The sequence below is a fragment of the Halichoeres trimaculatus genome, unplaced genomic scaffold, assembly GCF_033239565.1.
Source record: "Halichoeres trimaculatus isolate MK-OKI-2021-1 unplaced genomic scaffold, fHalTri1.1 fHalTri1_scaffold_4, whole genome shotgun sequence".
NCBI classification, from domain to species: Eukaryota; Metazoa; Chordata; class Actinopteri; order Labriformes; family Labridae; genus Halichoeres; species Halichoeres trimaculatus.
In genome coordinates this window covers 20,652,104-20,680,019 of record NW_027437182.1, presented here as the reverse complement: position 1 = coordinate 20,680,019, position 27,916 = coordinate 20,652,104, and the positions used below count along the sequence as shown (strand labels likewise).

The 27,916-nt window shown below is 41.5% G+C and overlaps 1 protein-coding gene across 1 annotated transcript in view; it reads left to right on the top strand.

Annotated features, from left to right (window-relative positions):
• Positions 1 to 27,916, top strand: part of scfd2 (sec1 family domain containing 2) — a 182,989-nt gene that overhangs the window by 71,962 nt on the left and 83,111 nt on the right. The window contains exon 5 of the mRNA XM_074669124.1: positions 7,702 to 7,996. Within this exon, the coding sequence (XP_074525225.1) occupies positions 7,702 to 7,996 (295 nt within the window). The remainder of the gene's footprint in view (positions 1 to 7,701; positions 7,997 to 27,916) is intronic.

Genomic DNA, 27,916 nt, shown 5'->3' with positions numbered 1-27,916 from the left:
AGATTTATGTATTTTGTTTTTTAGAGCTTTGCTTGTTTCCCTTCCAGCTTTGCGTGTTGTTATTTGTGAATGCAAATTGGATGTGATTACACGTTTGCTAATGAAGCACATGTGTGTGTCTCTAAAAGAATGCAGATGGGTTTTTCTGCTTGCTTTGGTAATGATGAGCCGTCTGACATCCATGTAAGGTGAGTCCTGTCCTGGGTTCTTTGTGTTGACTGAAGTTACTGACCTATAGCCAACTTTGTTCAGGCTCCCTGAAGGACCCCCACCTCCAGAAACCCGCCCTCTCCCGGCCCTCCCCCCTACCCCTCAGGCCCAGAAAAAGGTTCATTGTGCAGGCAGCAAGCGAGCGAGGCAGAGGAGGCCTGGTTCTGGTTAGCTCACTGCGATGCATCTGAAACACTCACCTTCCTCCAGGGTCTGCATCTGGAGCTGGTTTCCTGTTCAGCCTGCGCCAGGGTGGGGCGGAGTTTGGCCTTGCTCTCTGATTGGACGAGATGGAGCCTTTATGGACCCCTAGATTGCCAAGGAGTAATCTGTCAATCACTGGCATCCAGATTTAAAGCAGAGGATAAAAAAACAGAGAGCACTTATGATTGGTGCAAAAGACCGGGTGAGGAGGCAGCGATGTTTCAGTCCTAAACCAATAATCAGCTGGCAAATTTAGGCCTCTGCCAATCAGCTGAGCACGTTCTGAGAACAAAGAAGCGTTATGTTCAGTATTTTTATCCCCAGTCAGATTTTCTTTGGGAAACATTGTGTCAGGATTTAGAGTCATTTAAAGTAATGGCTTTATTTGAGTAATTGAAGCTCTAAAATTAACTTTGTTTTGACAGAGCCATGCCATTGTTATTCTATAATTGTGTGTAATGGTCACATTAGAGTGTGGCAGCAGGACGGTGCATTTAGTAATGGTGTGTAATAATAAGATTTGCTTCCTGTTATTACTGCTGTAATTCTGGAGCTCAGGCCATGAGCACGGCCTCTAAAGCTGCACTGAGGGCCTTGAATGCCTCATGAGCTAGTGGCAGTCTTTAGGAGGCACTTCTTTAGGACAAGCCAGAGCCAAAAATTGGTTGTTATTAAATCAGGTCTCTCATCTGTTAAATGGAGGAGTGTCTCAGAAGGTGAGACATGTAAAAAGGCTGTCACTGTAATGCAGTACAAGATATCATCATTGATCTTGTACTGCATTGTCTGTCACCACTGCTGTGTTTCATTTTTATAATCATTATTATTATTTATATGTACCTAATCTGTTTTTTTGAACCGTATTCTGAGACACGTAGTCTTACTTCCTCTATGTTGCCAAATAACAAATGGCAAAGGGACTGCCAATGAAAATGAGCTTCTTTGGCTAACTTGGGTAAATTTACATTTGTACAATTTTCAATTAATGTATTCTGTCACTTTTGACATAAATAAACAATAATTAAAAAACAAAAATCCAAGACGGCAATCATAGCAGAGTCTGATAGTAAAAGTTTGTACCTTTACATCAGTGGTCAGTGTAACTGGGTGCAGCAACATCATCAGCGAAGGCGTGATGAAGAACAGAAAGAAGGATGCAGAAGCTTTAGTGCATACCTGAAGATCACACTGCTCAGCATACTAGCATACTATTGCACACTCCCTAAAGCCTCCCACCCCAGATCACATGTTTTTCCTTCTTAACACTGAGAGTCTTTTAGTAATTTAATCAACGTGGTTAAAAAATAGTTTTTTAAACAGTTTAATTTACATTTGGGGGACACTGAAAGATTTGGCATGAAGAGGCTAAATCTCACAAACAGCTTTATGAGGTATAACTCATTAATAAAATAACCTAAATGTTTGGACAAGCAAGATTTTTTTCAGCTATCCAAACCTAAGAAAGAGTGGATTAGAATCAGCACCAACCTGCTGCATAGAGCACTTAATATCAGTATGAGAAGGTTCATTTCTGACAATTGATCACTCAGTTCATTAACAAGAGGGACAGGAACACCTGCACTTGTCAGGAGTTGCTAGTAAATGGACAAAGAGGACAGAGGTGACAAGATTGTCTTGTTTGCAGAATGGGGATGTTATACTGATAAAATAGATAAATAAATAAAATGAAGCCCAAAAAACCATGACATTCCACATCAGTTTGCAACAACTTCTTGCATATGTGGTACCTGGGGTCTTTCAGGTAAATGTCTGAACAAAGTCAGTTTGAAAAATGTGTCTGATTGCCTTGGCCACTTATTGGACCAATATTTGGCAATGGGCCGATTATCGGATGTGTCTTTTTTTCTCTCTAATCCCAGATGAAACCAGTGAATGGAAGAGTGTGCTGCCATGGTCCCGCAATCTCTCACCTAATGTCCCACCCTTAGCACAATCTGATTGGCCTCATACATTTTGGCATTGAGAGTTAAACTTAGAGTTTGTAATACTTGGCTAAATTTCTTGAGTCAATAACTGCAGGTCTCATGAAATTGTAATAATTAGTTTAGCTATCAGCCATCAAACCTGATATCATCGAGCCCCCAGTTTGCACTCACACATGTAGCCCGCACTTTATTTCAGGAATTTAGGAAACTGCTATAGAAGCAACTTTGACCAGGGGTTTCCTGAAGTATTGTCAGATATGTCTTTGCAGTGAAATAAAAGCTGTGATGGAAAGGTAGAAGTAATTGCAAAGAAAAAATCTATGGAACTGACTTTTTAAGCATTAATTAATGATTCATTACTCTGTTAGCCCGTAGAAATAAGTGGATCTTCTTTTTTGTGATCCAGATGGCACAACGTTTAACCTTTGAACACAGAAGCTTTTTCTCACAGTGAGGCTCTGCAAAAGTCAGACAACTCTGAAGGAATGAGGCACAGTATATCTGAGAGAACCACTGGGATTGTGTTATTGTGAGTGGCATGGAAAGCCCACTGTATTCTGCTCCGCTCCAATCCCAGAGGTACACTGTACGCTACCTTTCCAGTCAGCCTGGGTGCCAGCTCTGTGAGTCGGCCATTGTTGAGTTCAGCTCCAGTGCTGGAAAGAGCTTTACTCAGTTTTCCCGCTCAGTCCAGTCTCAGTTCTGATCCAAAGACTTCCATTTCCTGCTCTGGCGCCGTGGCCTGCAGCTGACAGCAGCTTTTAGAGATCTGCTGAAGGGACGCAGTTACGGCATGCTTCCTCTCACATGTCGTAACACACACGCACACACAGGGGAGTTCAGAGTTTAAACACAAGGTTACAGTAGTTAATGGCAAAAAAGATATGAAATCATACAGAGGAAAAGTCAAATTTATTAATACTTATGCTTTACAATTATTTGTAGACACAATTCCAGATTCAACGTTAGTGATTTCTAAGCTGCCGGAGGTAACTTTATTTAAATAAAACTGAGGGGTGTACAGAAGAAATGTGGAATAGATTTATTTACAGCTGTTGTCTCCAACCAATTAATTTGTTTCTCAAAGGTTTGAAGGTAGGGCCTGTAGGAATTGTCATGACTTCAATATAAAGATCGTCCAACTTTTGAAGGGACTATTCTTTTCAAATTGCCCTTGTCTCAAATGGATGCCTCTTTCTTTTCATCGAGTTTAAAGCAAAAACATTTCAGAATAAAAACATCAAGTTTGGTTTTGTAATCAATGGATCTGCCATTATCTTCTCTTAAATATTACCCTCTTCAGTATTTCAGGCAAGCAGACAGAGAAAATGACACCCTTAACTTTTGTTTTCATCATGAATTTGCTGAGCACACAGACTAACATTTAAAACAAAAAAAGGCAGTACAAAAGAAAAAGTGACGGTTGCTTGAAATCTCTTGCTCGGCTTGTCAATAGCTTGGTAATAAAATCCTGCTGTTGCTTCCACAGCTCAGGTCAAAATGAAAACATAATTTGTTGAGAGAGGCAGGTTTTCCTCTCAGCTTGGGGACATGTGCAGACAGACATGAGGATCATCAATACTTCTAAGGAGAGAGATGAGAGAGAAAGTGCTGATCTGTTCACATTTCAACAAGAAACCCTCAACGTCTTCTTTCTTTCCTTAACACCGTCCACTTAGACAATGAGTGAGGGAAGGATCCCAAGCGTTGTTTGGCAGTCAGAAACAGTACGACTCAGAGCGGTATTTGATTTCACAATGTTTAAGGAGAAAAATGTGTGCTGAGACTGTGTTTGAACGGTCCCTGGGGGTGAGTGTTCGGCCGGGGTCTGAAGCCCCACTGGCTGAGGGGAGGATGTGAGTGATAATGACGTCCTCTTCTGTTTTTAAACTTTATGTTCATGATAAAGAAAATATCAACAAGAAGTAAAGAAGGACAGTCATCACCCAGAAAGTCCCCTCTGCCTCTTCCTCACAGGCTCTCTGCAGCTTCAGTTCCCTGGCTCTAATTGTATTGCATCTTTGGCTCGGTTCAGGGTTCTTCTGGGTCAGACACAGGATCCCCCCAGTGGGCCCACCACAAAGTCCAGATCCCCTCATTCTCGGAGCCTGTTTGTCTTAGTGAGAGGAACACAAAGCTCTTCATGGAGGTTAAAATGAAACATTACTCAGAAACTTTTTGTATCTCTGCTGTCCTCTGTCAACAATCAGTCCCTCTATTCATCATCTGGAGCACAGTTCCTCCTGTAGTCTCTCTGAACGTCACTGTAGCTCTTTCCCTGCGCTCTGTTGACTGTGTCTCTGTCTTTCAGACCCATTTTTCATTCACTTTTCATGCAGCTCATCGGTTAGATTAGCTCCACGCCCTTGTTTTATAGGCCGATGAGCTCACCCTTGTTGTGAGAGCAGCCAGTGTTTTGTTCTGTGAACGGTCCAGTGATCCAGAGCATGTCAGACTACAGAGGAACCATGGAGAGGGAGACTGTTCAGACCTGCTCAGACAGGCTCTCAAAAACAGGTCACTGCACCTTTGAATGCAGAGTTTGTGAATGTGTGTGTCTGTGTGTGTGATGAAAAAGAAAGAGAACAGTCGATGCAGATCCTGAAGAGAATGACAGAAAAGAAAGCGTTACCTCAAGCACTCAGAGAGCTGCAGAAATTAGCTAATGGAACGATGAGCTCACTCACACTGTGCTCTTCATTTTCACACCATTAGCACAGCAGTCACGAGGACCCCGGCTAATAAGAGCGCAGACTAATGAAGAGGTCATTTTTAACCATGTGTGATCAACAGGGTATTGCATTCAGTCACATGTTACTTGTTGTGCTGTCGTGTTTGTATGGATCACAAAATTAACCTGATATTTAAAGCTAAAGGGTGCACCACATAGTTATCAGATCATAACTTGAAATCCAGACTCAGAGTAAATTTTCTGGACAGGACAGTTATAACGACTTGCTACATTTGGAGCAGAGGGGTTTTCAGCAACTTGCTGATTTGTTTGAGCCAGTGATACACTATACGTTTTATAAACGTGTTGGTTGAACATAGAGCTTCAGCAACCACCTTTAATTTTTCTAGTTTTTTTTTGTTTGTTTGTTTGTTTGTTTGTTTTTCTTTTTTTATTTAAGTTTTTTATGGACCTTTAATGCCTTGAACCTTGTAAGGTCCACTAAAATGCTGGCACTACAATTTCCATTTTCATTTTTGATTGGCAAGATTGAAAACAGATGAGATCGATTGATCAGTCTTTGCATATAAAATCGAGTTACACCAACATTTCACACATTCACTATGTCTCAGATCGCCTTTTCGCTGCATTGATGGGTTTTTATAGAAACTTTTTGTAGAAACTTAATCGTCATGTCTCTGGAAATTTTGATCTGTTATTCATTTATTTATTTATTTACTTTTTAATTATTTTTTTTTCCGGTCACAAAATTTATTATATCTCATAAAGCAAGTTATGGTTCTGTACAGACTACAAATTAACTTTCTGTGGATCCAATGGGTATTTTGCAACTTTTTTACATTCACAAATTTCAGGAATACAACTATGCACTTTCTATATTTGAAATATATGAGGACATAAAAAAAAAACATTTAAAAAATTTAAAAAAGAAAATGTTTCATTTTTTGAGGTTACTTCACTTTTAAGCAAATTTTTGTTGTAATTAAGACACAAGTCTATCTACAGTATTAACTTGGCATATAAAGGTTTCATTGATGTCAAGCAAATAACAATATTCCAAAAACAAATGAATGTAAAAATATGTCCTGCCAGACTTGCACAATGGTGGATCTTAAAGGGTTAGCAACAACAGGACAGTGAACGGGGCAGGATAGAAGCCGCAGGCCAGATCTGAACTCAGACCACCTGCCTGACAGCCAATACCGTTGGTTGTGCAACCCCAAACTGCGAGGCCAGACCTGCGCCCCGTCATCAAAGCTTTTATTCAAAACTTGGACTCAAAGTCAGAAAGTACTACCTCACCAGTAATAAAAAAATAACCAACCATTCTCTCTGAGGTGTCAACACAATCTTAAGATGTCCATATCTTGAAAAGTAAAATTCATGACAGAGCAGTTGTGTTGTGTTGTATTGAACTGATTGGTGTGTATCTTTGTGTATTTCACTTGTCTTCATCTTGTGTCATATTTCCCCTGTGCTTTCAGAAGTCTCCCAAAAGAAAGACATCTATGTCATTTATGTCTTTTTAGCCACGCCCTTTTAAGATGTTCTGCATGTCTCTGCAAACTACTGACATGACATGGGTCTTGTACCAAAATGCTGTTTATTATTTATTCATTTTTTTCAAAATTTTGTGTGCAAGACTTTTTGCAAGCATTAAGCAGTTCGCCCAAGTTTGCCCCATCAGAAAGGTAATTAACCTTAAGTGGGGGGAGCAGCCTGTTTTCACTGTGTGAGAGGATGCGGTTAGCTGGTCTGAATTTCTGACATGCCAGGACTTCATCCAACCAGTTGAGCAGCTGATCAAGCATGATTGACCCTCTTGCTTCCTTCTACACTGAACAGTAAACAAAACGTCATCAGGGATGAAATTTTTCATTGGAGTCATGTGTCTCAAAATCAGGTCAGACTCACTCAGAGTTTGAGCTGTTTAGCGTGGCAGATCTACCTGTTACATACGGTGTGTTCACATGCATGTTTGAATTCAGGCATTGTGAAGGCAGCCTGCTATCTTCAGGGAGCAAGATCCTGTGGAAAAAAAGGCTAAAGTTGCTGCTGAGAAATGTCTCAGTAGAGCGTAAACTTAAACCAAGATAGGTCAGAGTCTCTCCAGATTAGCTAAATGACGTGGCAAACTCAGGCCCATTTTGAACAGAACTGTCGCCCTGCACCTCACTCTGCACCCAGGTTATTCACAACTTTACCCATAACAGGAGGCTGGAAAAGATAAACACACCTACGCTGGACCATGGGCAACTGATTCTGAAAGCCTTTTGAATTTTTCCATAATCCTTGTCCAAACCTGGCTCCAACATTGCCCACAATCCAGCTTGGTTGCCAACAGTTTGGTCCAACATTTGAGCCTGTTATGATTGAGACAGTGGGCTCAACTGTTTCGAAACACTTGAGACCACCCCCTAGTCAGAATTCTGACTCCACACCAACTGAAGTGTAGTATCAAGAGAATCTCAAAACACACTGAAAACTTGAACATTGAGTTTATGGTGTTTCGAATCAACAATTATTTAATCCCAGTGCTGATTTAGTGCTTGGAGCAAAACTAAATTAAGTTTAAGCGTATCACTAATATGTGAATTTATCACTAGTTTCTCATTCCGTCTGTGTTTTTCTCTTTGCTGGTGTTGTCAGGCTCTTGGAGACTCTGAGTTCCCGGCCGTCCTGAGGCAGCTGCTGCCCCTCATGAAGCCCCAAAGAGGCGAGGACAGCACAGGGTCAAGGTCCAGGGAGGATGAATGTGGTCCCGATGAGCTGATCCTCCTGCTGATCTACCTGTACTCCCTGGCTGATGAGGCCCAGCCTGCAGACAGAGACTCCGAGGAGGAGGACGAGGAGCTGGAGAAGCTGGAGAGGGAGCTGATAGGCGCGCTCACCCTGGTCATCACCAGAGAGTCCAAACTCAGCCCGCTGCTCCAGAAACTCACCGGTGAGAGCCACTTAATGTGATTTCATGATTGCTTCCAGGAGCACGCTCAGTTTGCCAAACCTGCTGATGGTCTGAGAAATTAGAGCAGGAGAGTGGGAACAGATGATTGTTTATTTCCTCTGTCGGCCTCCACTGCTGCTAACGGGAGGATTCTTATCAAAGATTTCACACCCCATCCCTCTCTCTCCATCTCTGCATCTCCACCACTCACACACACACATCTACACACACACACACACCCACCCCTTTTGGTCAGTTTGGCAAGCAGCTACACAAATATTGGAGTGTGGGAATGTCTGAGGATAAGTGTGAGAGAGAAATAATGTGACACAGAAATGACCTTTAGCTTTAACGTCTACGGCCTGTCTGCAGTCACACCAAGATTTACTGTTTGTGGCTCAGCTTTATAAAAGTGCAGAAACAAACATGTACAAACATTGTGTTACTGTACTCAACTGACTAAACAGACTCCTCAACTGAGTGAAGCGTGACGACAGAGAGAAAATCTTGGAATCAGACACTCGCTGTCATTTTAAGGTTCTGTGAAGCCTTAATGTTTTGTCTTCATGGCTGACACTGGAGCAGGATTAGCAAGCAGACATAGGCTACTTTATGTTTTCTGTTGAAGTTTTGTTTCAGACGAAGACACTCTACAACCAGGGCTATGCTAGCTAAAAGAGAAAAATGCCCACGAACAGGGTTGAATGTTAATGTCTACGTGTGCTTTGTGTTTCGAGAACCAAAGTAGTGACCCCAACCCCAGATACTCTTTTACCTTTCTCTTGAAATCTTTTGAAATCAAGAAGTGTTGACCTGCTGCTTTTAATAATGATGGTCTGATAGTATTCAGGTCATTCTCTGTGGATCAGCAGACAAAAAGTGATGTCTGGTGTTGAGGTGAAAGTAGGAAATCAGACGCTTGAACGTCTGAATGCATGTTGACATTTAAGTGTAGACTCAAGATATAAAACCCCACTTTTCATGTGTATTTCAATGGAAAAAAAATCATCTTTCTGATGTACGTGATTACTTGTATTTGTAGTCCACGTGAGTGTTCCCTGACATATTTTTTTAAGCAATGACTTGACTCTCTTTTGTGGCGCTTGTCCATGGAAAAACATGATTTTTCTCAAGTTGAACCAACCTGAGCTAGCACTAGCATAGAATAGAATAGGATATAATAGAATAGGATAGAATAGAATAGGATAGAATAGAATATACTTTATTTATCCTTGAGGGGAAATTCAGGAGTTACAGCAGCAATACAAGAAAACAAAAGTAAGAAAGCGAATAGTTCAAAAAGGTTGGTGTCTGATGTTAGCTCCGTTAGCCATGTCTGTGAAAAGTATGATGCTACTCTGCCTTCTGGTATTCCCTCTGTTGCTGGGTTAGCATGGCTAGCTTGTCCATCTTATTGCAGATAGATCTTACGTTCCCAATAACCATGGATGGAAGGACAGGTTGATGTCATCTCTTCGCAGCTCACACCACAGCACCAGCACATCCCTCTCTTCAGCTTGCAGAGAACACCAGTCCCAGAACCTGTTAGCATTGACGTGCAAATGAAATCTCGTGTGTAAATAATGTAACCACGGTTATTCGTAGGATCTCCGCTGAGACATATAACAAGATGACTGCATTATTTGACGTATTTACCATTTAAAACATTACCTGTCTGAACAAAGACAGGTAGATAAAGAAGAACTTTGTTTATTCGTTAACTTCAGAGGGTGGTGCTGCTCATGGTAAATGTAGTCTTCATCTGGGACAAGCACAACAAAATATATCCTGAGGGGCCACCAGAATCAACAAAACATGAATACTCCTCACTGCATCTTTAGAGAAAAGCCTTTGTGTTTTCCCTCACACAGCTGTTAACAGTAAATAAAACAATGAAATTCTAATTCATTAATTAAGCTAGAACAAAAATTTCTGCTGCAGCACAGTGAGCAGACTAGTGGTTTATAATGAGAAAACTTCTCAGTTTTGGGGCCCAGAAGTTCAGGTTTGATGCCATGGTATCAGTGCGCTTCAATTTTCTATCTTCTTGCCAAAGTTTGAAATTCTGGCATCATGAGAATCCCGCTCAGTTTGCCTGGCACAGAAACAGATGGTACGTAAAGATGCCTTCAAGGTGGACATGTTTCAGTTTTATTCAGAGCCTGGGCTCTGGACGTTTCCTCTGCTGAAGTTGACTCAGTAGAAACCCTAACCCTGAAGTGAAGAAGGTGTGTCTTTGCCAGTTCCTCTTAACAGCCCTGGTGTGTGTTTACCTCCTGGTTTCCTTGGTTCCTGTGTGCAGCAGCAGAGTGTTTGCTGGTTTAGCTGAGCTGGTAACTTCGTGGTGGAGCGGATCAAGGCTGGCCCCAAAGATGAATTAACGTCTACCTCCACACCACAGCCAGCTGCACCTCCCAGAGTAATAGCGTCTTTAACCTTGAGCCTGTACACACACACGTCTCCTCCCCTGCCACATACTTCATAATTAGAGCTACTTTTAGTTTTGACCCGCTGTGTTACCTTAGCACACACCCTGAAATAATACACTGCTGTTCAGGTTTTCATCTCATATCGCACACAGGCTCATAAATTGCACAGAGGGCTTGGTAGATCTATGTAAAGCACTAATAAAGATTGTTGTTCCCTTACTCCGTCTCTCTTTCTTCCTGTTCTACTTGGCTAAGTGCAGTTTGGATGGAGGGGCCTCTTGGCAGGCGCAGGCTGCAAGATGTGGCTCATGTTAAAAACCTGACTTTCTGTTATAAACACTTCAGTGGAAATTACCCCGTCACACTGTGCCAGGTGTGTTGTAGGCAGAAAAAAGCAGTGTGTGTGCATGTGTGTGTGCAGATGTGCACAGGTCTTGCTCCATCAGAGGAATTCAGCACCATGCTTTCATATTTGAAAGTGTGTGTGTGTGTGTGTGTGTGTGTGTGTGTGTGTGTGTGTGTGTGTGTGTGTGTGTGTGTGTGTGTGTGTGTGTGTGTGTGTGTGTGTGTGTGTGTGTGTGTGTGTGTGTCAGAGAGTTTTTATGGCACTGGATGCAGCTTGGCTGAGGTAACATGAGGCGGGAGGTCGTCTCTCTGCATCCAGAGCAAAACATTGATTGTGACATTCTCCCCAATTAAAGGACTTTAATGGAAACCAGACGCTGACTGAAACCTGGTCATCATGAGAACTGTGTTTTCACAAAGTCTTCTGTTTTGTTCCTCTTGGCTGCAGTGTGTGCACAAAGAGCATAGAACAATACACACACACACACACTCACACAAGAAGGCCAGAACCAAAGCAGAATGAGGACAAGAGAGTTTAGGACAGGACGAGTTGATGCTACACGCCCCGACCCCGCTAACTGCCTCCCTGTGGGAACTTAATTAAAGAGCATCTTCAGGAAATGGTGTCCCTGAGACTTCTGTACACTGAAGATCTTTAACTGTTACATGTTTCCTGTCAGATTCAGAGGACCTGAGTTTTATAACGTGCAACAGAAAAAAAATAATTTCTTTTATACTGAGATTTTGCTGTTTTAGCATTGAGCTGTTATTGTTTTTTGAAGCTGAATTGTTACCTATTGGATTTCCACGATGCATCTTTGTCCATCGGAGTGAAATCCTTTACACAGATGTTCATTTTTAGATGCAAAGAGTCCTCAGATCTTAGAGCTGTGATCATGCTCATTCCCAGAAAGAGCTTAATTTTCCTTTTACACAGAAGCAGACAACACAGAACAGTTTGTTGCATCAGACAAAGGAGAAACTTCAAAGAAGCTCTATTGTAATAGCACGTTCTCACACGGGTAGCTCAACATTTCACCCTCAAGGTTTTTTTCCCAACAAATATCTTAGAGAAACTATAAAAGAAAAGAAAAGACTTCAGAAAGTCATATTATCTGAAACATGCAGTCACTATAGGCCAGTCATTTTTATGTTAAGTGTTGTGATGCTATTGTTGTTGCTCATGTATTTACATGCCTGGGTTGTGGAAGCCATTGAGGACAACCCATGGTGAAGGTAGTATGGGCGTTATCAGTACCTGGAGCTGGCATAACCTGAGCATGGCTCTGGTAAAAACGGAGATGCTGTTTGAGTTTGCAAGGCACCATGCTGCTCAACTGCTCAGGTTTGTAGTTTTGTCGAAAGTGTATGCTCAGTGAAACTTGTAAACTTTGTAAGTGATCATGTAAGATCTCAAGTGATACCGGGCTAGAGATCACACAACAAAGATGCTGTGCAATAAGAAAACAAGCAATATGACAAATATTTGTACAGCCATTTAGTGTGATACGTTAAAATATGATGGAATATGATACATTCTGATGTGGCATGATGGGATGCCATACAATATCATAAAGTATGTACGATATGATACAATGAAATATTTTACGATTCCATTTGAAATAATATGGCCTGACATGATGGGCATATACAATACTATATAGGGGTGGGTAAAAATATTGATTAATCGACGCATCAAATTTTTTCCTCACCCATTTCAATATCCATTCAGCAAACCCTCTGAATCTATCATCTCCTGGCAAGTGAGGGGGGCTGTGCGTGTTACTGGCGTTGTACAGACGAGGGCTACCAGAGTTCGAACAATAAAAAATGACAGCCAAAGCAGCATCATGAAGCCAGATCCTTTGGCTTTAAAGTCTGACATTTAGGTTTTTCATTGCTCCAAAACGTGAGGTGACGTACCACATATGTTCACAAGGGGCATGAAAATTGATAATCGAAGCATTTGAATCAATATCGAATCAAATTGTGACCTAAAGAATCGAATCCTGAGGTTCTTGGCAATACTCAGCCCTAATAATACATAATATGACACAATTCCAAGCAACATGCTGCAACAATAGCATACCATACAGCTGGATACAATCCAATGCAATGCAGTACAATTTGATACACTGAGATACCACATAGAACTTGGCAATTGTGTCAGAAATCAAAATCATGACTAATCATGACTTTGATTAATGCACAATTATCTCACTCTTGGCTCAGTTTATTCTGTAAATATATGTATAATTTTAAAAGAAGTAACTGAATTAAACAATCAAGGGTTATTTATTGAAGCAATGGAATTGCATAACTTTGTTGACCCCATAGTAACATTTTTCTTGGACTCAGCTGCAGCCATTAAGCTGAGTCCACAGTTGTTTTATTTTGTAGATTATATGATTAAACAAAGATGCATTTCAAATACAGATCGGATCAAGTCACTCATTAAAATATGATTTGTAAATTTTTGGACAATGAAGGAAGCTGAAAAAAACAAACAAACAAAAAGCTATATATGATGTTGATTTTAAGACCCTGGATCACCTGAATTTTTCTAGATCATTTCTTTATTTTCCTCTTTCTTCAAGGCCTGGTAGTTGAAGTAAAACCCTGTAATACCCCTTTAAAAGACCTTCCTCACCACAGAGCTTTTTCCTGCTGCTTTACACCAGAATGAGGACAAAACAGCGGCCAGAACAGACTCTTCAGAACATCCCAAAATAAAGTTTAACTATAGCTTGGTTGTTTTGAGAAGTTTCCATATGATATGTTGATGTATGTAGAAGAAAAATTCATATCACAGAGCCCAGTATGATACGTCTGCATTGTTGTCTTAGCGTATGGCTTTGATTAAAGGCCTCAGCAGTATTTATCCTGGAAAATGTTTCCTCTTATTGCCGCCTGGGAAATGAGCTCTTAAACCAAACGCTCCTCGGCCAACACCGCATGTGGAAGGAGCTGGATTGGCTGTGGACAACACCACGAATACAGAACAAACAGTGTGATTGGATAAGAGACCCACTGCTCTCCCGAATACTGGAGCGTGATTGGGTCTTGGCTGACAGTCTGTGGTGAACATGGCTGCTGTGTGATGTGTGCAGGTTGTAAATAGCTCCAAGCGGTTGGTGTTAATCTCTGGTTCAGTTGTGGTGAGAGAGACATTGATGCTGGTAAGAGAGCGATTATGAGCGTTCCCCAGACTTCTCTATGGATTTGTTTCCTGTCAGACTTGGTGCAAAACCAAACCCCCTCCATCTTTTTTTCTTCTCGATTTCGTGGGCTGAAAAAGAGAGAAGGCCAACCCAAACGTCCCCAACTCTCTGCCCTTAGGACATCCATCCAACTGGATCATAGTTAGAGTGCGCTCATGACAGTGTGTGTGGGCGTGCAGCTCTAGTAGTGAGAATATGAAGTCCCAGTCTCCAGATGATGATGATGGTGATTTACAGACAGCGGTGACAGACGGAGGGAAGAAGGTCACATAAGTACTGGCAAGACATGAATTCAGACTGAAAATGCAGTGGTTTTAATGTCCTGTATGCCTCACACACACATCCAGTTTGTTTTTCATCCTGTCAGCGGGGTGTGCACGGGGCAAGGAGGAAGAGGGGAGCAGTTTGAGAGTCGGACCTCCCCAACGCCGCTGTTTGGGTTGGCACTGCGAGCGCAGGGCCAGTCGAGGGACATGAAAGAGATCACACATAACTCAGGCCACCAACTCTCCGTCTGCCTGCTTCTTTTACTTTTCTTCTCTTTGTTTTTCTAATTTCCTTTTCCATTTCTCTCTCTTCATCCCCCTTCTCCTCCTCCTCCTCCTCGTCCCCCTCTCTGAGGCCCTGAAGCACCCGGCTGGTTTCAGGGGGAAGTGGAGCATAAGTTAGTCTAATGATCGCGCCTGATTAAATATATTTCCCCTGTTGCTCTGTGTTTATGAAATTAGTCCCAATTAATTTTAATTGGTGGTCTTTCTTTACTTCCTCCCGTGTTACACACACTCACACATACACTCACCCACACACACGCTGTACATGTATATGAATTGGAAGCTAAAGATCGACCCCGGGGTGGACAGCAGCCGGTGGTGTTGTGTTGTTCTCCCTCTTCATCAGATAAAGCTGATGACACGGAGCTCAGGCTTTAATTAGCACAGACTCATCAGCTCCTCACTGCGGGCCCGGCAGGCTGGTTCACAGGCCACACACACACACACACGCACAGGCACAGGCACAGGCACAGGCACACATTCACCACAAACCCCTAGACTCAAATTCACCTCACTGTTTTCTTTTGACCATACACCGCCCTACCTCCATGGTCCCAGAATTTGCTGTCAGCTCTTGAGAAATGATGTTTCAATTCCTTTTTTCACATGAACTTAATACTGATGACCAATCTGCTTCCAGCATGATCCAAAACACGCACATTATCATATCAACTGCTGCGAACCAATACTTTGTAGTCTCTAAGAAAGAGGTTCTTACAACTTTCCAAACATGGTCATGATGCACACAACTAGATCTAAGTGCTTCTTCTCATTTAATGTGGGCCATATCATACGAGAGGAAGTGGTGTTACCCTGAGGGACAATGAAACAGATAGAGTGCTGAAGAAAGTCAGATTGAAGCACTAGTTGGAGGATGCAGACAGATGCAGAGGAGGAAAAACACCAAAAAAAAACATGATGAGTGCTCTAGAAGAACCCGTGCCAGTATACTACACGTCTGAAATCTGATCCAGAAAAGGAGAAGGCAACTGTTGAACCTCAACTCCATCTATAGACACAGTTATGGTCTAGACTTCTAAACTACTGTGGGTGAGAGCGGTGTGCTCTTTGGTTGAGAGATCAGCATGGATATGAGAAGAAGATGTGAGACGACAGAGGCAAAGTGAGACGTTGCAATCCAGAAAAGTTCAGGCAGCTCACCCTCGAACTGAGAATCGCAGTAGTTCAGAGAGAAAGATCTTGGCGATCGTGTGAAAAGACTACGGAGATCAGGAAAGGATCAAAGGATGAAGTGCTCGAGACAAGTGTGTTCTAAAAAACTATGTTTTTTCTCTGTTATTTTGGATCCAAAACAGAAAGAGAGACATGAAAGAGGAGAGTCTACTCTTTCTCAATAGTTTCAGTGTTAATGACATAGTCTATGACAGAGGTAGGCAACCTAGGGCATGGGTGCTAAAGCTGGCATGCGAGGCTATTTATATTGGCACGCAAAGAATAATTACAATGATACAGAGGACAAAATGAATAAATAAATGGCATACATTATAAAACCGTTGTGTTGTATTCTATTTAACACAAGAAGTTGAGTGCACTATAAATGTTTTTATGCTAAAATTTAACTTATAACTTTAAATAATTAATTTAAGTCATTGACGTTACAAATGTGCAAATGTGTCTTCCAAGTGCATCACTGCAAATCTCTTGGGACGTCAGTCTGCTAGCTCACAATCACATTTATTTAGCAGCAAAAAAGTGTTAGCAAAGTTTGTGAAACAAAGCAACACATTCAAAACTCTCTGTAATGTTAAAAACGGGCAATGGAAGGAAGTTATAGCATTTCTCTCTGCGTAACTAAGCATGGAAAACCATTCAAGGAGACTTTCTTACCAATGACTATATGAAAGAAGTAAGTCATGGCACTTTGGGAATGAGTGTATTTTAAAGTTGCACGAGTCATGGAAAAGGTTGCCTACCCATGGGCTATGGCATAGTCATAGAAAACATTACTTTGTGGGTCTTGAAAGATTGTTCAAGATGCTCTGAAAATGGCTGGCAGTCAATGAGTGGAGTAATGCAGCTGCAGCTACAACAGCATGTCTCTTAAAACAATTATAAATATTTCAAACTGACATACTGTTTGGAAAAAAAAACACCAGCCTTTTCTTCAGTTGCCTAGTACTGGCAGAATCAAGACATCTATGTTTTTTTGTTTTTGTCTATCTTCGAGCATATTGATGCTACAACACAAAAGCTTAACCATAGCAGCATAGGAGGAAGTGAAATCTATAAGTGAGCAGGAGTGGCTTTTTGATACATGTCTGTGTAGATTTGGTCCTGTCATTACATCACGACAGGACCCAAATTCAAAACCCTCTCGAAGCGATGGTTCCCTGCTCAACGGAAAACGATGCAGAGGCTTTTACCATTTCATATTTTCAGGGGTGAAGTGCAGAGAACTGCATATTTCAAGAGAACACTTCAAAATCTAATGCACACATTACATGTGGCATAAATAAGGACCACTAAGGACCAGTCTTTTTGAATAATGTGGTTAGACACTAAGGTATTGACCAAAAAAAGGGTTTCTGTGTTTTACAGATTATTTAACATAAATGGCATCCTTCTGGAAAAATTATTGCAATCTTTAATTTTTCAAAGGCCATAGCCTTTTTCCAGAATGATAAATTTCCAGATGCCTTTGTGAATATTCAGTAGAAATGGCAGCCATCTTGAAAAAAGGTCACTATTTTTAAATCTTGAGTGGCAACCACCTTTCTCCAAAAGGGTTTCCTTTAGAGAGTATTTGTACCAAATTTCAGGCTTGCATCATCATTTCAACCATTGATATAATAAGCAATCTATAGAAATGGCGTCCATCTTGAAAAACTTCTGCAATCTTGATTTTTCAAGTGTCGAATGTAATTTTTTTTTTAAAACAACCCTGAGATAGTATCCATGCCAAATTTTATGATTGCATCACCATTTGAAGGATTTTTTCCAGTTATCTGCTGTACTGTTGTGGGGCTGGAGAATGACTGAAGAGTAGAAAGAAAACATGTTCCTCATCACAACGGCCATTTGGATACATGTTTCCTTGAGACTCTACTACACAGGATGAAAACTGACAGTTGTAACAACAAGCCGTCATATTTCACAGGAGTTGGTAAAATGATTGGGATGAAGGAGCTTTTTGGACCAAGATGAAGTGATTTGGGGATGTTTCATTGATATGGATACACAAAGGAGAAAAATATCACAAACAGTTCAAGGTGCTGTCCATAAAAAAGTATTAAAAATATACTGTACTGTTAATACTGTGTCATGTTAAACCTTAGTCCAGGAGTAGTTCGGGTTTCTCTGGTAGATTTCACAGATCCAGCCTGGAGTCTAGTTTACACCTCTGTTTGCTTTATGGAGTGTGTTAGCGCTCAGCAGAGAATTCCTCTGTGTCTTATTTATGACAGGAAATGCACATCATAAAGGGCTCCTAAGCACTTATATCTCCTCTGGGAACGAGGCTCACAGAATAAAAGAGGAGACGATGATGAACCCACACAGACTCGCAAACAGCTACTCTCACAGCAAAGAGAAGGCAGAAACACAAAACAGACACACACACACACACACACACACACAAGGGCGGGCTCCAGAGGGACTCTAACTCTGACAGCGGCCCCTGGCCCCCGCACGCGCGTCAGTGCAGGCAGGTCAGTCTGTGACCTCATGACAGGGGGTTGGACTGAGGAGTCCAGAGTCTGTCGTCTGCAGGGACTTTCATTGTGTCCTCTGGGAAGACATCTGTCCTGATGTACAAAAACAAGAGTCTGCTCCTCAGTCTGTGCAGTCTTCGTATTAAGACTTAGAAACTAATGGAGCTATGCCACATACTCAAAATCATATCAGCTGTTATCTGTTTGCAAAAATTATCATTTTAAAAGCTAAACAGAGCTGAATACAAGTCCTGTAATTACTTATCATCAGTGTTGGGCAAATTACTTTTCAAAAAAGGAATTAAATTAGTAACAGAATTACTACTACATTAACGTAATTAGCTACAAGGGAAAGTAATTATTGCATTACTTTTTAAGGAACCTCCAAATATGTAACAGAATTCAGATTTTTGAGCGGCTTTTGCTCTTGGACATAATGTCCATGCCACATATATGTTCTTGCCTTTTACATCATTGACATTGAAGCATTCCCTTTACAGTGGTAACTTGACTTTTGAGTGTCCCAACTAATGCATTTTTCGAGATACATCTCTAAGACAATCTTCTACTTTGAGTTGAGAGCTAAAACTCAATTCACGAGCTAACTCCAGGTATCCCACCGCAGGCACATTTAACGCCAAAGTGACTTGGACGTAATTCCGTTATTTTTAACGCTGCTTTTCCAACACTGCTTATTACCGTCATAGACATTTTTATGTTACTAAATTTCTACAGTTTTTGATGAATTTAACAGAATTTTTCAGGGTTTCTATTTCCAAACAGGAGGATTGGTTTGGCTGAGTAAACACTGAAAATAGTTTCTACTGAGTTTGTGATACTCAGGTACAGTGAGATATCTCTCTGAGGTCTGAACTTGCTTTGCAAAAGTTTTGCTTTCTGTCTCAGAATTTAAAGTAAAATGTGTCATGAGGTCAAATTTTCTTTGCTAGAATTCTAAGAAAACATCTGTGTTTTCTTCCTGTGGCTTTGACCTAGGACAACATGTACCTAAAATATTTTTGTCTTTTGTTTTGTCAATGTTTTTGTTCTTTCCCCCATAATACAACTCTCGGTCTCAGAACTTTGTGATAAAAGCCTATTTTTCCTAGAATTTTGAAATAAAATAAAATTAAAATCCTCTCTAAAAAGTTGGATCTAAAAATAAGCCAGAGGCCTGGTCCCTTTCTGAGGTAAAGCAGCTTGAACAAAAAGTTCCATCAGAGTTTTCTTCAGTAAATTTGTAGACTTGAGTTTGTGCTCACTCTTGGCAGTTTGCAAAAGGACAGACCACCTTTGTTTTTACAAGATGATTTATCAGCTTCCTGGCCTAGATTGGGAACATTTAACAACAAAAATAAAACAAAAAACATTAGGACTTAATGAAAAACAAGAAAAACATCCGTATCCAAACTGGCTATCGGCTGAATTGTTATTAACCATGACTTGCTCTGGGAATTTTCTTGATTTCTCTTCTCTTTGCTTTTTATCAAAGTTTATAAAGTTTCTCATGAGACAGAGCCCCGAGGTTTAACCTGATTAGTGTATCTGTGTGGGCTTTTTTACAGTCAAATTGCCAAAGAAACAAACGTCCGAGCTCAAACAACATCTGAGAATTAGTGTAAGAGTTTTGTGGACTGTGTGAGCGTCTGGTTTACTGTATATCTGTGTTTTATCTGTTGGTGCGGAAGAGCTTGTTTACGTTTAGGATTCCAGTCAGCAGTGAAAGATGACCGGTCTTCTTTTACCCGCTTTCCTCCCCAAACTGTCCCCTTGTTCCTTCTCTTTCTCCTCCTCCTCAAATCCCCCAGCTGCTGCAACACCCTCCATCCTCAGCCTGTAGTTTAAGAGTCTGGAGAGCAGTCTGACCCAGAAATCCTGGTCTTCTAGTAACCCCCTTTCCAAACATGATGCCAAATATGGGCCAACAATGTTTGACAAAAATCATTAGGTAGAAATAAGGTAAAGAGACAGAAGCAGTTCCTGTACCTGGCTGTAAACAGGGGCACCCTACAGGTTTCCCACAGCCAACACCTTACTCCTCTTGAGCTCCACCCTCCTGCTCAGATATGGCAAAAAGGAAGAATAAGTGCTGGATTCAGCAGCATACAATGACGTCACATCGACTCTGTGCGTCTTCTTGTACAGTCAAAGCTCTGTCCTCATAATACCTGAAGGATAACCAGCTGTGGACCTCATCGTCTACGAAACAACTCTGTTGTTATTTTGTAGCCCCAGAGCGAAAGCTGCAGCTCAGCTCTGCTCTTGGCGACTGACCCTTGAACAACAGGAAGACAGAGACAGTTTCTGTGCCTGCATCCAGTGCGAGCAGAGGGACTCATCCAGCTCTCCTGGAAGTGAAAGTGCTCATTCAGTTGGAAGTTCCTGGGCTGTTCTGAGTCCTCCTGGGTGGAGAATTCCTCCACGGCCTCGACACCAGATGGAAGCTCTCCTGGCGCTATGAGCTGGCCGGGTCATTTCCTGTCAGGAGGCCTGGTGTTAATCAAGGCCTGAGCCAGCGGGAACGCCCCTTACTCCCCCTTTACCTCCCGTTCCTCTTTTTTTTTCATATAACCCCTCTCCTCTTTCACCCCCTCATCCAGCAAAGAGGCTAAGAAGTGCACATTTTTCTTTCCTCCCCCTTTTTGCCCTCTCTAAGTCTCTGTTCCTTTGTCTTCCATACTGTCCCCCCTCCTTTGTTTAAAGCATGTCATACTCCGCTCCAAGTGTCTTTGGGTGCTCGTAAATCAGAAAGAAGTTACGGTTCATGTTATCAGAGCGTCCCTATGGAGGCCCTGGAGGTCCAGCCAATAGATAGGAACAGATAGAGAGGATGGAATGAGCAGAGAGGAGTCTGGTCACTTTCTTTTTGTGTCTGTTAGTGTCTCCTGCAGGTTGATGGACACAGTGGGAGATAGGCTTATCTCCTCGCTCCTCCTCCCCAGCTGACCTCCCCACTGACCAGACGCGGGGCTTCAAGCCGCGAGGGGGCTTCAGAGGGGAAGTTTGGGCTGAGCTCTTCTGCATGTCTTTCTCAATCACTCAGAGGTCTACGTGCTTAATCCGCAGGGTTTAATGCTGAAATGTAGCCTTGGCTGTGGTTTTCCTCTGGGTTATTCATACACGAGGATGTTCTGAGGCTCATGTATCTGAGTTCTGGCTTGAGGCATAAAATGTGATTTCGTCAGAGAATATTAAGATGAGAAAATCATGAAAGGAACCTCTAAGCCTGGAGCCTGGTGGACAAAATATCACTTCCATCAGTTTTTTTGTTTCCTCTTCCTGTTGGTAATGTGATGTCTTCAATCAACAGCAGATTGAGCTGTTTGAAAGTTTATTAGTGCTCCATCCATCTTAAAGGTGTCCGCGGATGTTTCCTCTGTATTCCTTTCAGTCGCCATCAGTAGCAGCTCCTCTTCTGTGTCCTCCGGTTCATACAGGTATCCTTTTGGTTCCAAAGTGAATGAAACTTCATCGTCGCTGTCAAAGTCACTCATTTTTAATTTCCTACGCTGCCTCACAATCCTTAGAGCACAAACAAAAGAATTACGATACTTGATCAAACTTACACGAGGCTACAACAGCGCCCCAAGCATAGCTTGTTTACATTCCCTACAGCTGAAAGGAGGGGGGACGGAGCACACTAGCCCTGCGCGGAAGGACACATGACCAGTTAGTTAGGTCCAGATAAATGTTTATATTTCTGAAGACTTAATGCGCTTGAAAAAAATTTTTATGTAGCGTACTCTTTAACTGTGGTATTACTTTTTGATTTTAGTTCTTGTAGGCAGAGAAAATAGCCTTTGAATTTGGTACCGTCTCTCCCTGTTAACGTCTATTTCCTCGTCACCATCGATTACAGTTTGTGTCTTGCTGAGGGAGAGGAGACAACTTTCTACTGTATCTAATGTCCTTAGTGGTCACATAGAGCTCATACAACCCCACTTAAAAAAACTGAACTATCCCTTTAAGAATGAACTGGTTTCCATCCACAGACTGGACATAAGACAGATTTATCACCTGTGACACAGACCAGATATGCATTGTTACTCTCTCAGTCACAGAAAACTCTGTAAAGATGCATTCCTGTATCAATCAGGATTTTCCTTAAATTTAACCATAATCTGACAGTAATTTTAAATTCACCCCGAGACAGTCAGGCGCAAGAGGAAGTACTGTAACAAACAACCTGACACTGACGATTGGCCAGATCAAGTTAAAACATCATTTCTGCAACATTACTTGGTTTAATTTTGATGTTGAAGGTAGGGTCTGCAGGATTTTTTTTTTAAGTTCAACTTTTACAGGAAAATTCCTGCTGAGTCATCACTTCTGGGCCTCTATACATGTGTCAGTGTCTGTGTCTGCCTCGACCCCCTCCTCTACCTGTATGTTGATGATGTTGAGTATACGTGGTTACTTCCGCCAATCACAGAGCTCCCAGTGCCCAAGTGGAAGAAGCTATCCAAACGGCTTTGATAGTGGACAGAGAAACTAAAAAAAACAACTAAAGTGAAACAAAATTCCAAACAGATAAAGCATTTTACTTTACTTTCACTCGCTTTTGGGCACTTGGAGAACAGCAAGGGACACAGAGCGACGCAAGTTGGCTTTCTCCTGAGCCGGTATGTTTCAAATACCCGTGATTAACTTATGCTAACATTCCGAGGCAGATGCACAACTCTTCAGTCTCTCCCACATAGAAACGCGACACTGCAGGTGGTTGCTAGGTTACTTAACGTGTTCTCATTGTACGGTCGGAGGCTGTGGGTGTGCGCTGCCGCTGGCACTGATCCAAAGAGGAGGAGCCCAGTTTGAATGTTGTGTTTTCTAACAAGTACCAAAAGTTCCTGCAGACCCTACCTTTAAAGTTAGTTACTTCAGGCAAACTCTTTGGTGCAACCAACAACACAGATTAATGTAATAAGTTACATTTGGTGGTACGGCTCTGTTCAGGGTGCTCCCTTCCCCTCCACATGCCTAAGTGGAATGTCAGAGCCTGGCCAGCAAAAAGCAAAGAAAACCCAAGGTAGGAAGAGCATCAGCAAAGAACAGTGTAAGCATCAGTGACATATGAAACTTGTAAATTCAGGCACTGCATGAAAAGAAGAGCTGGGGTGGAGGTGTGTTGTAAATTGGTTTGCAGAGGAAGCAACAGGAGTGGGCAGGCTGAAGCAGTTTTCAATAGAGTAATTTTCTGTTTGCTGATCGAATGTGTAGATTGAATCAGCTGTCCACTGAAAGAGGCTGGCCTAAGAGTATCATGGACTTGTTGGCATTTTGCAAACTCCACTAACATGTCAGTTTCTGCAAGCAAGTCACTTTTTTATCCATGATGCTGTAAACAATCTAAACTCACTTCTTCTGTGCAGCTTTTAACCTTTGTTACTGGTTGAGCACCGGCTCCTGGTCTGAAGTGGTACTAAAAGGTTTGGTGTCAGGTGAAAAGTGTTATGGTATTGGATGATACACAGACCTGTGGGCTTGCTGACAGCCCAGAGTGAATTTTAGGCAGTCTCAAAGACATTTGAAAACTGTCTTTTGGTGTCTGGGTGTCTGTGCTACTTAGTCCACTTCCAATGGATGAGTGCTGTTGTGTTGTGAGTTGGTTCTGTGTAGGGCACAGACTGTTATCGTAGAAATCCCACCATCAATCAAACCCATTTCTCCATCACATCTTCTGTCTGCTGCTCCATCATCTCATCTTATCTTCTCTTAGTCCTGTCTGTCTCTGCTCCTGTCAGGCTGACTCTCTCTCAGACACACTCATGCACACACACTGCTCTGTGATGCAGACAGCTGCTCATGGTCTGCTGTGTGTCTGTGAGCTCAGTACTGTCACATCCGGCTCAGCCCACTCTCTGGCAGGTAAACATCCCTGTGTGACGGGCAGAGGAGGAGGGATGAATGAACCGACTGTTGCAGCGTTTCCTCCGCAGCCTCACAGACGTGAGAAACATTTTGGCGATGAGGATGTTATCAGCTCCATCCCCGCAGCGTGGGCGAGTATACTGTGATAATACAAGCGAGGATCTCTGCAGTGAGGCCAGTATAAACTCAGGCTCCACTCAAACATAAACACATTAGAACACATTTAAACACATTTACACACCTCCCTAATGACTGCTGCCCCTTCCTCAAAGGGCAAAAACATCTGCATGCCCCTTTTTTATAATCTTTCAAAATCCAGATCCTCTCCCTGACCCAGAAAACACAAAGTCAAACCCCCACTTTGAAAAACTCTTTTTGGCTGTGCTGTTGTTTCCCACTCTGTCTCATAAAGAGAGAAACTCCTTCTGAGGGGAGGTCTTATTTTCAGGAGGGATGAATAGTTTAGATTTCCTCCCCTCCTGTCCCTCTTATTCAACTTCCTGATCACTGTTCATGATTACAGTGAAACAGAAAGTCTCTATCTGAGTCATTTTAACTGTTGTCAGAAACTGTTTCATCCCCTGGGGGATATTTTTATTTTATATAATTCATTTAGGAAATATTTTTGCATGATATGCCTTTTAGTTTAAGAGTTTTTCTAATACTTCAAGTACAGTCAGGAATGTACAGAAAACTGATTTATGCCAGTGGGATGAAAAAAAAAAAAATCAAATCAGGTAAGAAGCTAAAGGCCTGCCTCTTTGCCCCATCCTTATTAAACCAAAGCTAGGTTCAGTTCAGCATTTTTAGTGTGGCTCCCATCGATGGTGAGCTACAAAACTCCATAACAAAAAAATCGGGGTAACGTCACCTAGACCAGTGGTTCGCTGGTCTAAGTGACGCTTCATTTTAACATTTAATTTTTTGGCATTTTCTTCTTTTTAACTCAAAACATAAAAATAAACAATACATTGTCTTGAAAATAGATGAAATAATAAATAAATAAGCATGAAGTCAAAAAAATCAACCTGCCTTTGTTATATATAACCCTTGTAACATTTACCACAAAAAATGAAGCTCCTTTAAAAACAGGCATTTAAACTTAAAAAATCAGGAACAAAACACTTAACAAAATAAAATTCAGACTTAGCAGTTTTACTTTCATTCCATCAGTCATCTAAACTTTAATAAGACACATGCTTGTCTTTCAAATTTGCTTGGCTGTAGTTAAGCATCTGTTTTGATTTTGGTGCGGCTGTCATAGGTTATTGGAAAACGAGTTATTAACACACTCTTACCATTTTATTGACAGGCTTATGTCAGTACTTCCAAGTTGGAAATAAATTATTAACCCCTTACTGCCTGAATTAATAAACAGTTATAAAAAAAAAGATTGTTTTTTGTGTTTTTGCATTCTTGAAGATGTTAAATTAAGGGGAGATGTACATTTGAGTTAAGTACACACAATACTTATAACAAAGTTGTATTATATATGGAGACATGAGAAGTCATATTGTGACATAATGGATCTAATACGATCTGTGGTATGTTTAGAATATGAATCAATATGTTATAATGAGATACAAAGCTCATTTCAGCTGTATCAAGACCTGACAGAGTATGTTGGAAATTTGCAACAACAGGCAATGCTGCCACGTCCCTCCCTGCAAAATGTAAGTTTACTGGTCTATGCCCAGAGGATTTAAACAACCATAGACTGGGCAGGTATGAACTAAATGTAGTGTCGTCCACTGATTATTCTCTGTTTACATCACCAGTTGTTACTCTCCACCTGCTGGCACAAAGTGCCATGCTTGTTGTCAAGCAATGCGTAGCTAGTTGTCTGATGTGGCTAACTACCTGGCACCGCTAGCTTCATTCATCCAGTACAACCAACGGAAATATTTTCAAGATTATTTCAAGAATCAGTGTTTTTATAACATTTGTACGGCTTGTTATTGTGTTCGAAACAAAAATCAATTACCTAACTGTATACAATCAGCAAAGTCCCTCTCTACTTTTAAGAGATGTCTGAAGACTCATCTGTTCAGGAAACACCTGGGTACTTAATCTGAGCCTTCTCCTCTTTGTCCTCAGGGGTAGAATGAGTCAGAAGGTCTCAGACCCAGCTCTTAGTGAAAATTTAGCACTGATCATTGAATGTTGTTGAAGGTTGAACTACTACTACTGTAGTCATGGCTATAATTATACACGGAGGAAAGAAATTTTCTTGCACTTAATGGAAGCACCTGCACTTTGTCACACTAGCAAAGGTTTCCCCTCCTGTTAAAATTCTTGCTTCAGTTGTACGTCCCTTTGGACAAGCGTCTGCTAAATGAAACTGTACAACTGTAAAATACTACCTTCTAACAGTGTATTACCATTTTGTTATCGTTGGAGTGCAAAGAATTATGGGAGTTGATGGACAAATTTGTTGGCTTTATTTGAAAGGAGTCTTTGAAATGGAGCTTTCCACACATTCCAGTCTTCAAATGCAGCCCCTGAATTGAGATACATCCACAGTATTATTTTTGTTTTCACTTGTTTCCATTAAGTTATTTTTCTCTCCAGGCATAATAAGCATTACATCTTTTCCTGTGAACTTGAGGATTTGTTACCTAGTTTGTTATCCAGACCAGTAAAAGTGGCTTGGATCCCTAGTGTCAAGGCAGGGTTTTTCAGATACCTGCTGGTTCTTTGTTTAGTTTTTTTTTTTTTTTTTTTTCAGGTGGCATTGTCTCTTTCCCTATAACCACAAATGTGCTTCTTTGAGTTATATTTGACCAATTTCTTTGCCATTTTCTTTTTTTATGATGGCTAACATCTTGCAGTAATTCTTGTTTCTTACCAAAGTGCGGTTAGACACGGTGGTGTGAATTTTATGGCGTTGCTGCAGCAGCTTTGGCCCTCTCCTGTGTGCCCGTGGAGACACATGAAGTCACACACACAACACTCACATCTGTCTCTCAGGTGGGAGCACACACTCTTCCTTTCACTTTCACTTGAACTCTGAATAATTCTAAAACCAGCAGCCTCTGTACTCCGAATGTTTTGGGTTATGATACTCCACGCTGTGATTCCTGAACCATCCGTGACAGCCCCGAGTTTGCGATGTGTGGGAGCGGATTACCCCGTTGTGTATTTTCAGTGATGGGATTATGAAGTTTGTGTGTTTCCATAGGGCTTCTGTGTATGAAGAGTGTGTGTTTTTAGGGGTGCAGTGTGTTGTGTGTGTGTTATGCTAACCCATTTTAGAAAGCAGCACATCTTTTCAGCAGAGATATTGTGGGTTATAACTATTCACAGTCGGCCCTGAGGGAAGGAACATAATACACACACAATGCTTCATTAAACGTGTGTTGACAAAAAAAAGATATTTATGGCATTTCAAACCTGTTTACACACGTTTGGTTTGATTGTCTTATTGCGATTGAACATTTTGTTGTTGGTTTAGTTGATTGTTCCAGCAAATAACCTTGAAATGAGCAGGAGTAGCTGCATCTGGGGGCTAATGCACCTGTGCAAAGTACCACAGGAAAAACCACTGACAGGCTCAGATTGATATTTAGTGTGTGTTAAGCCCTGTTTCAACCAAATGGTTCAGTTTGGTTCATCTAGTACAGCATGCATTTTGTGGCATTGTCACTGACTAATCTTGGGACAGGTCCCCAAATAACCGGGATGAACAGTCCAGCTTTTTGGGATCCTTCTGTTGGGGTGCCAGATATATCGATCTGACCCAAGAAGGTGGGGCTACAACACTGCAGTCCATTGATTGGTCAAAAGAATCATCACCTATGCTTCAAGTAAACTACATATGTTTGCAGTCTGGCTC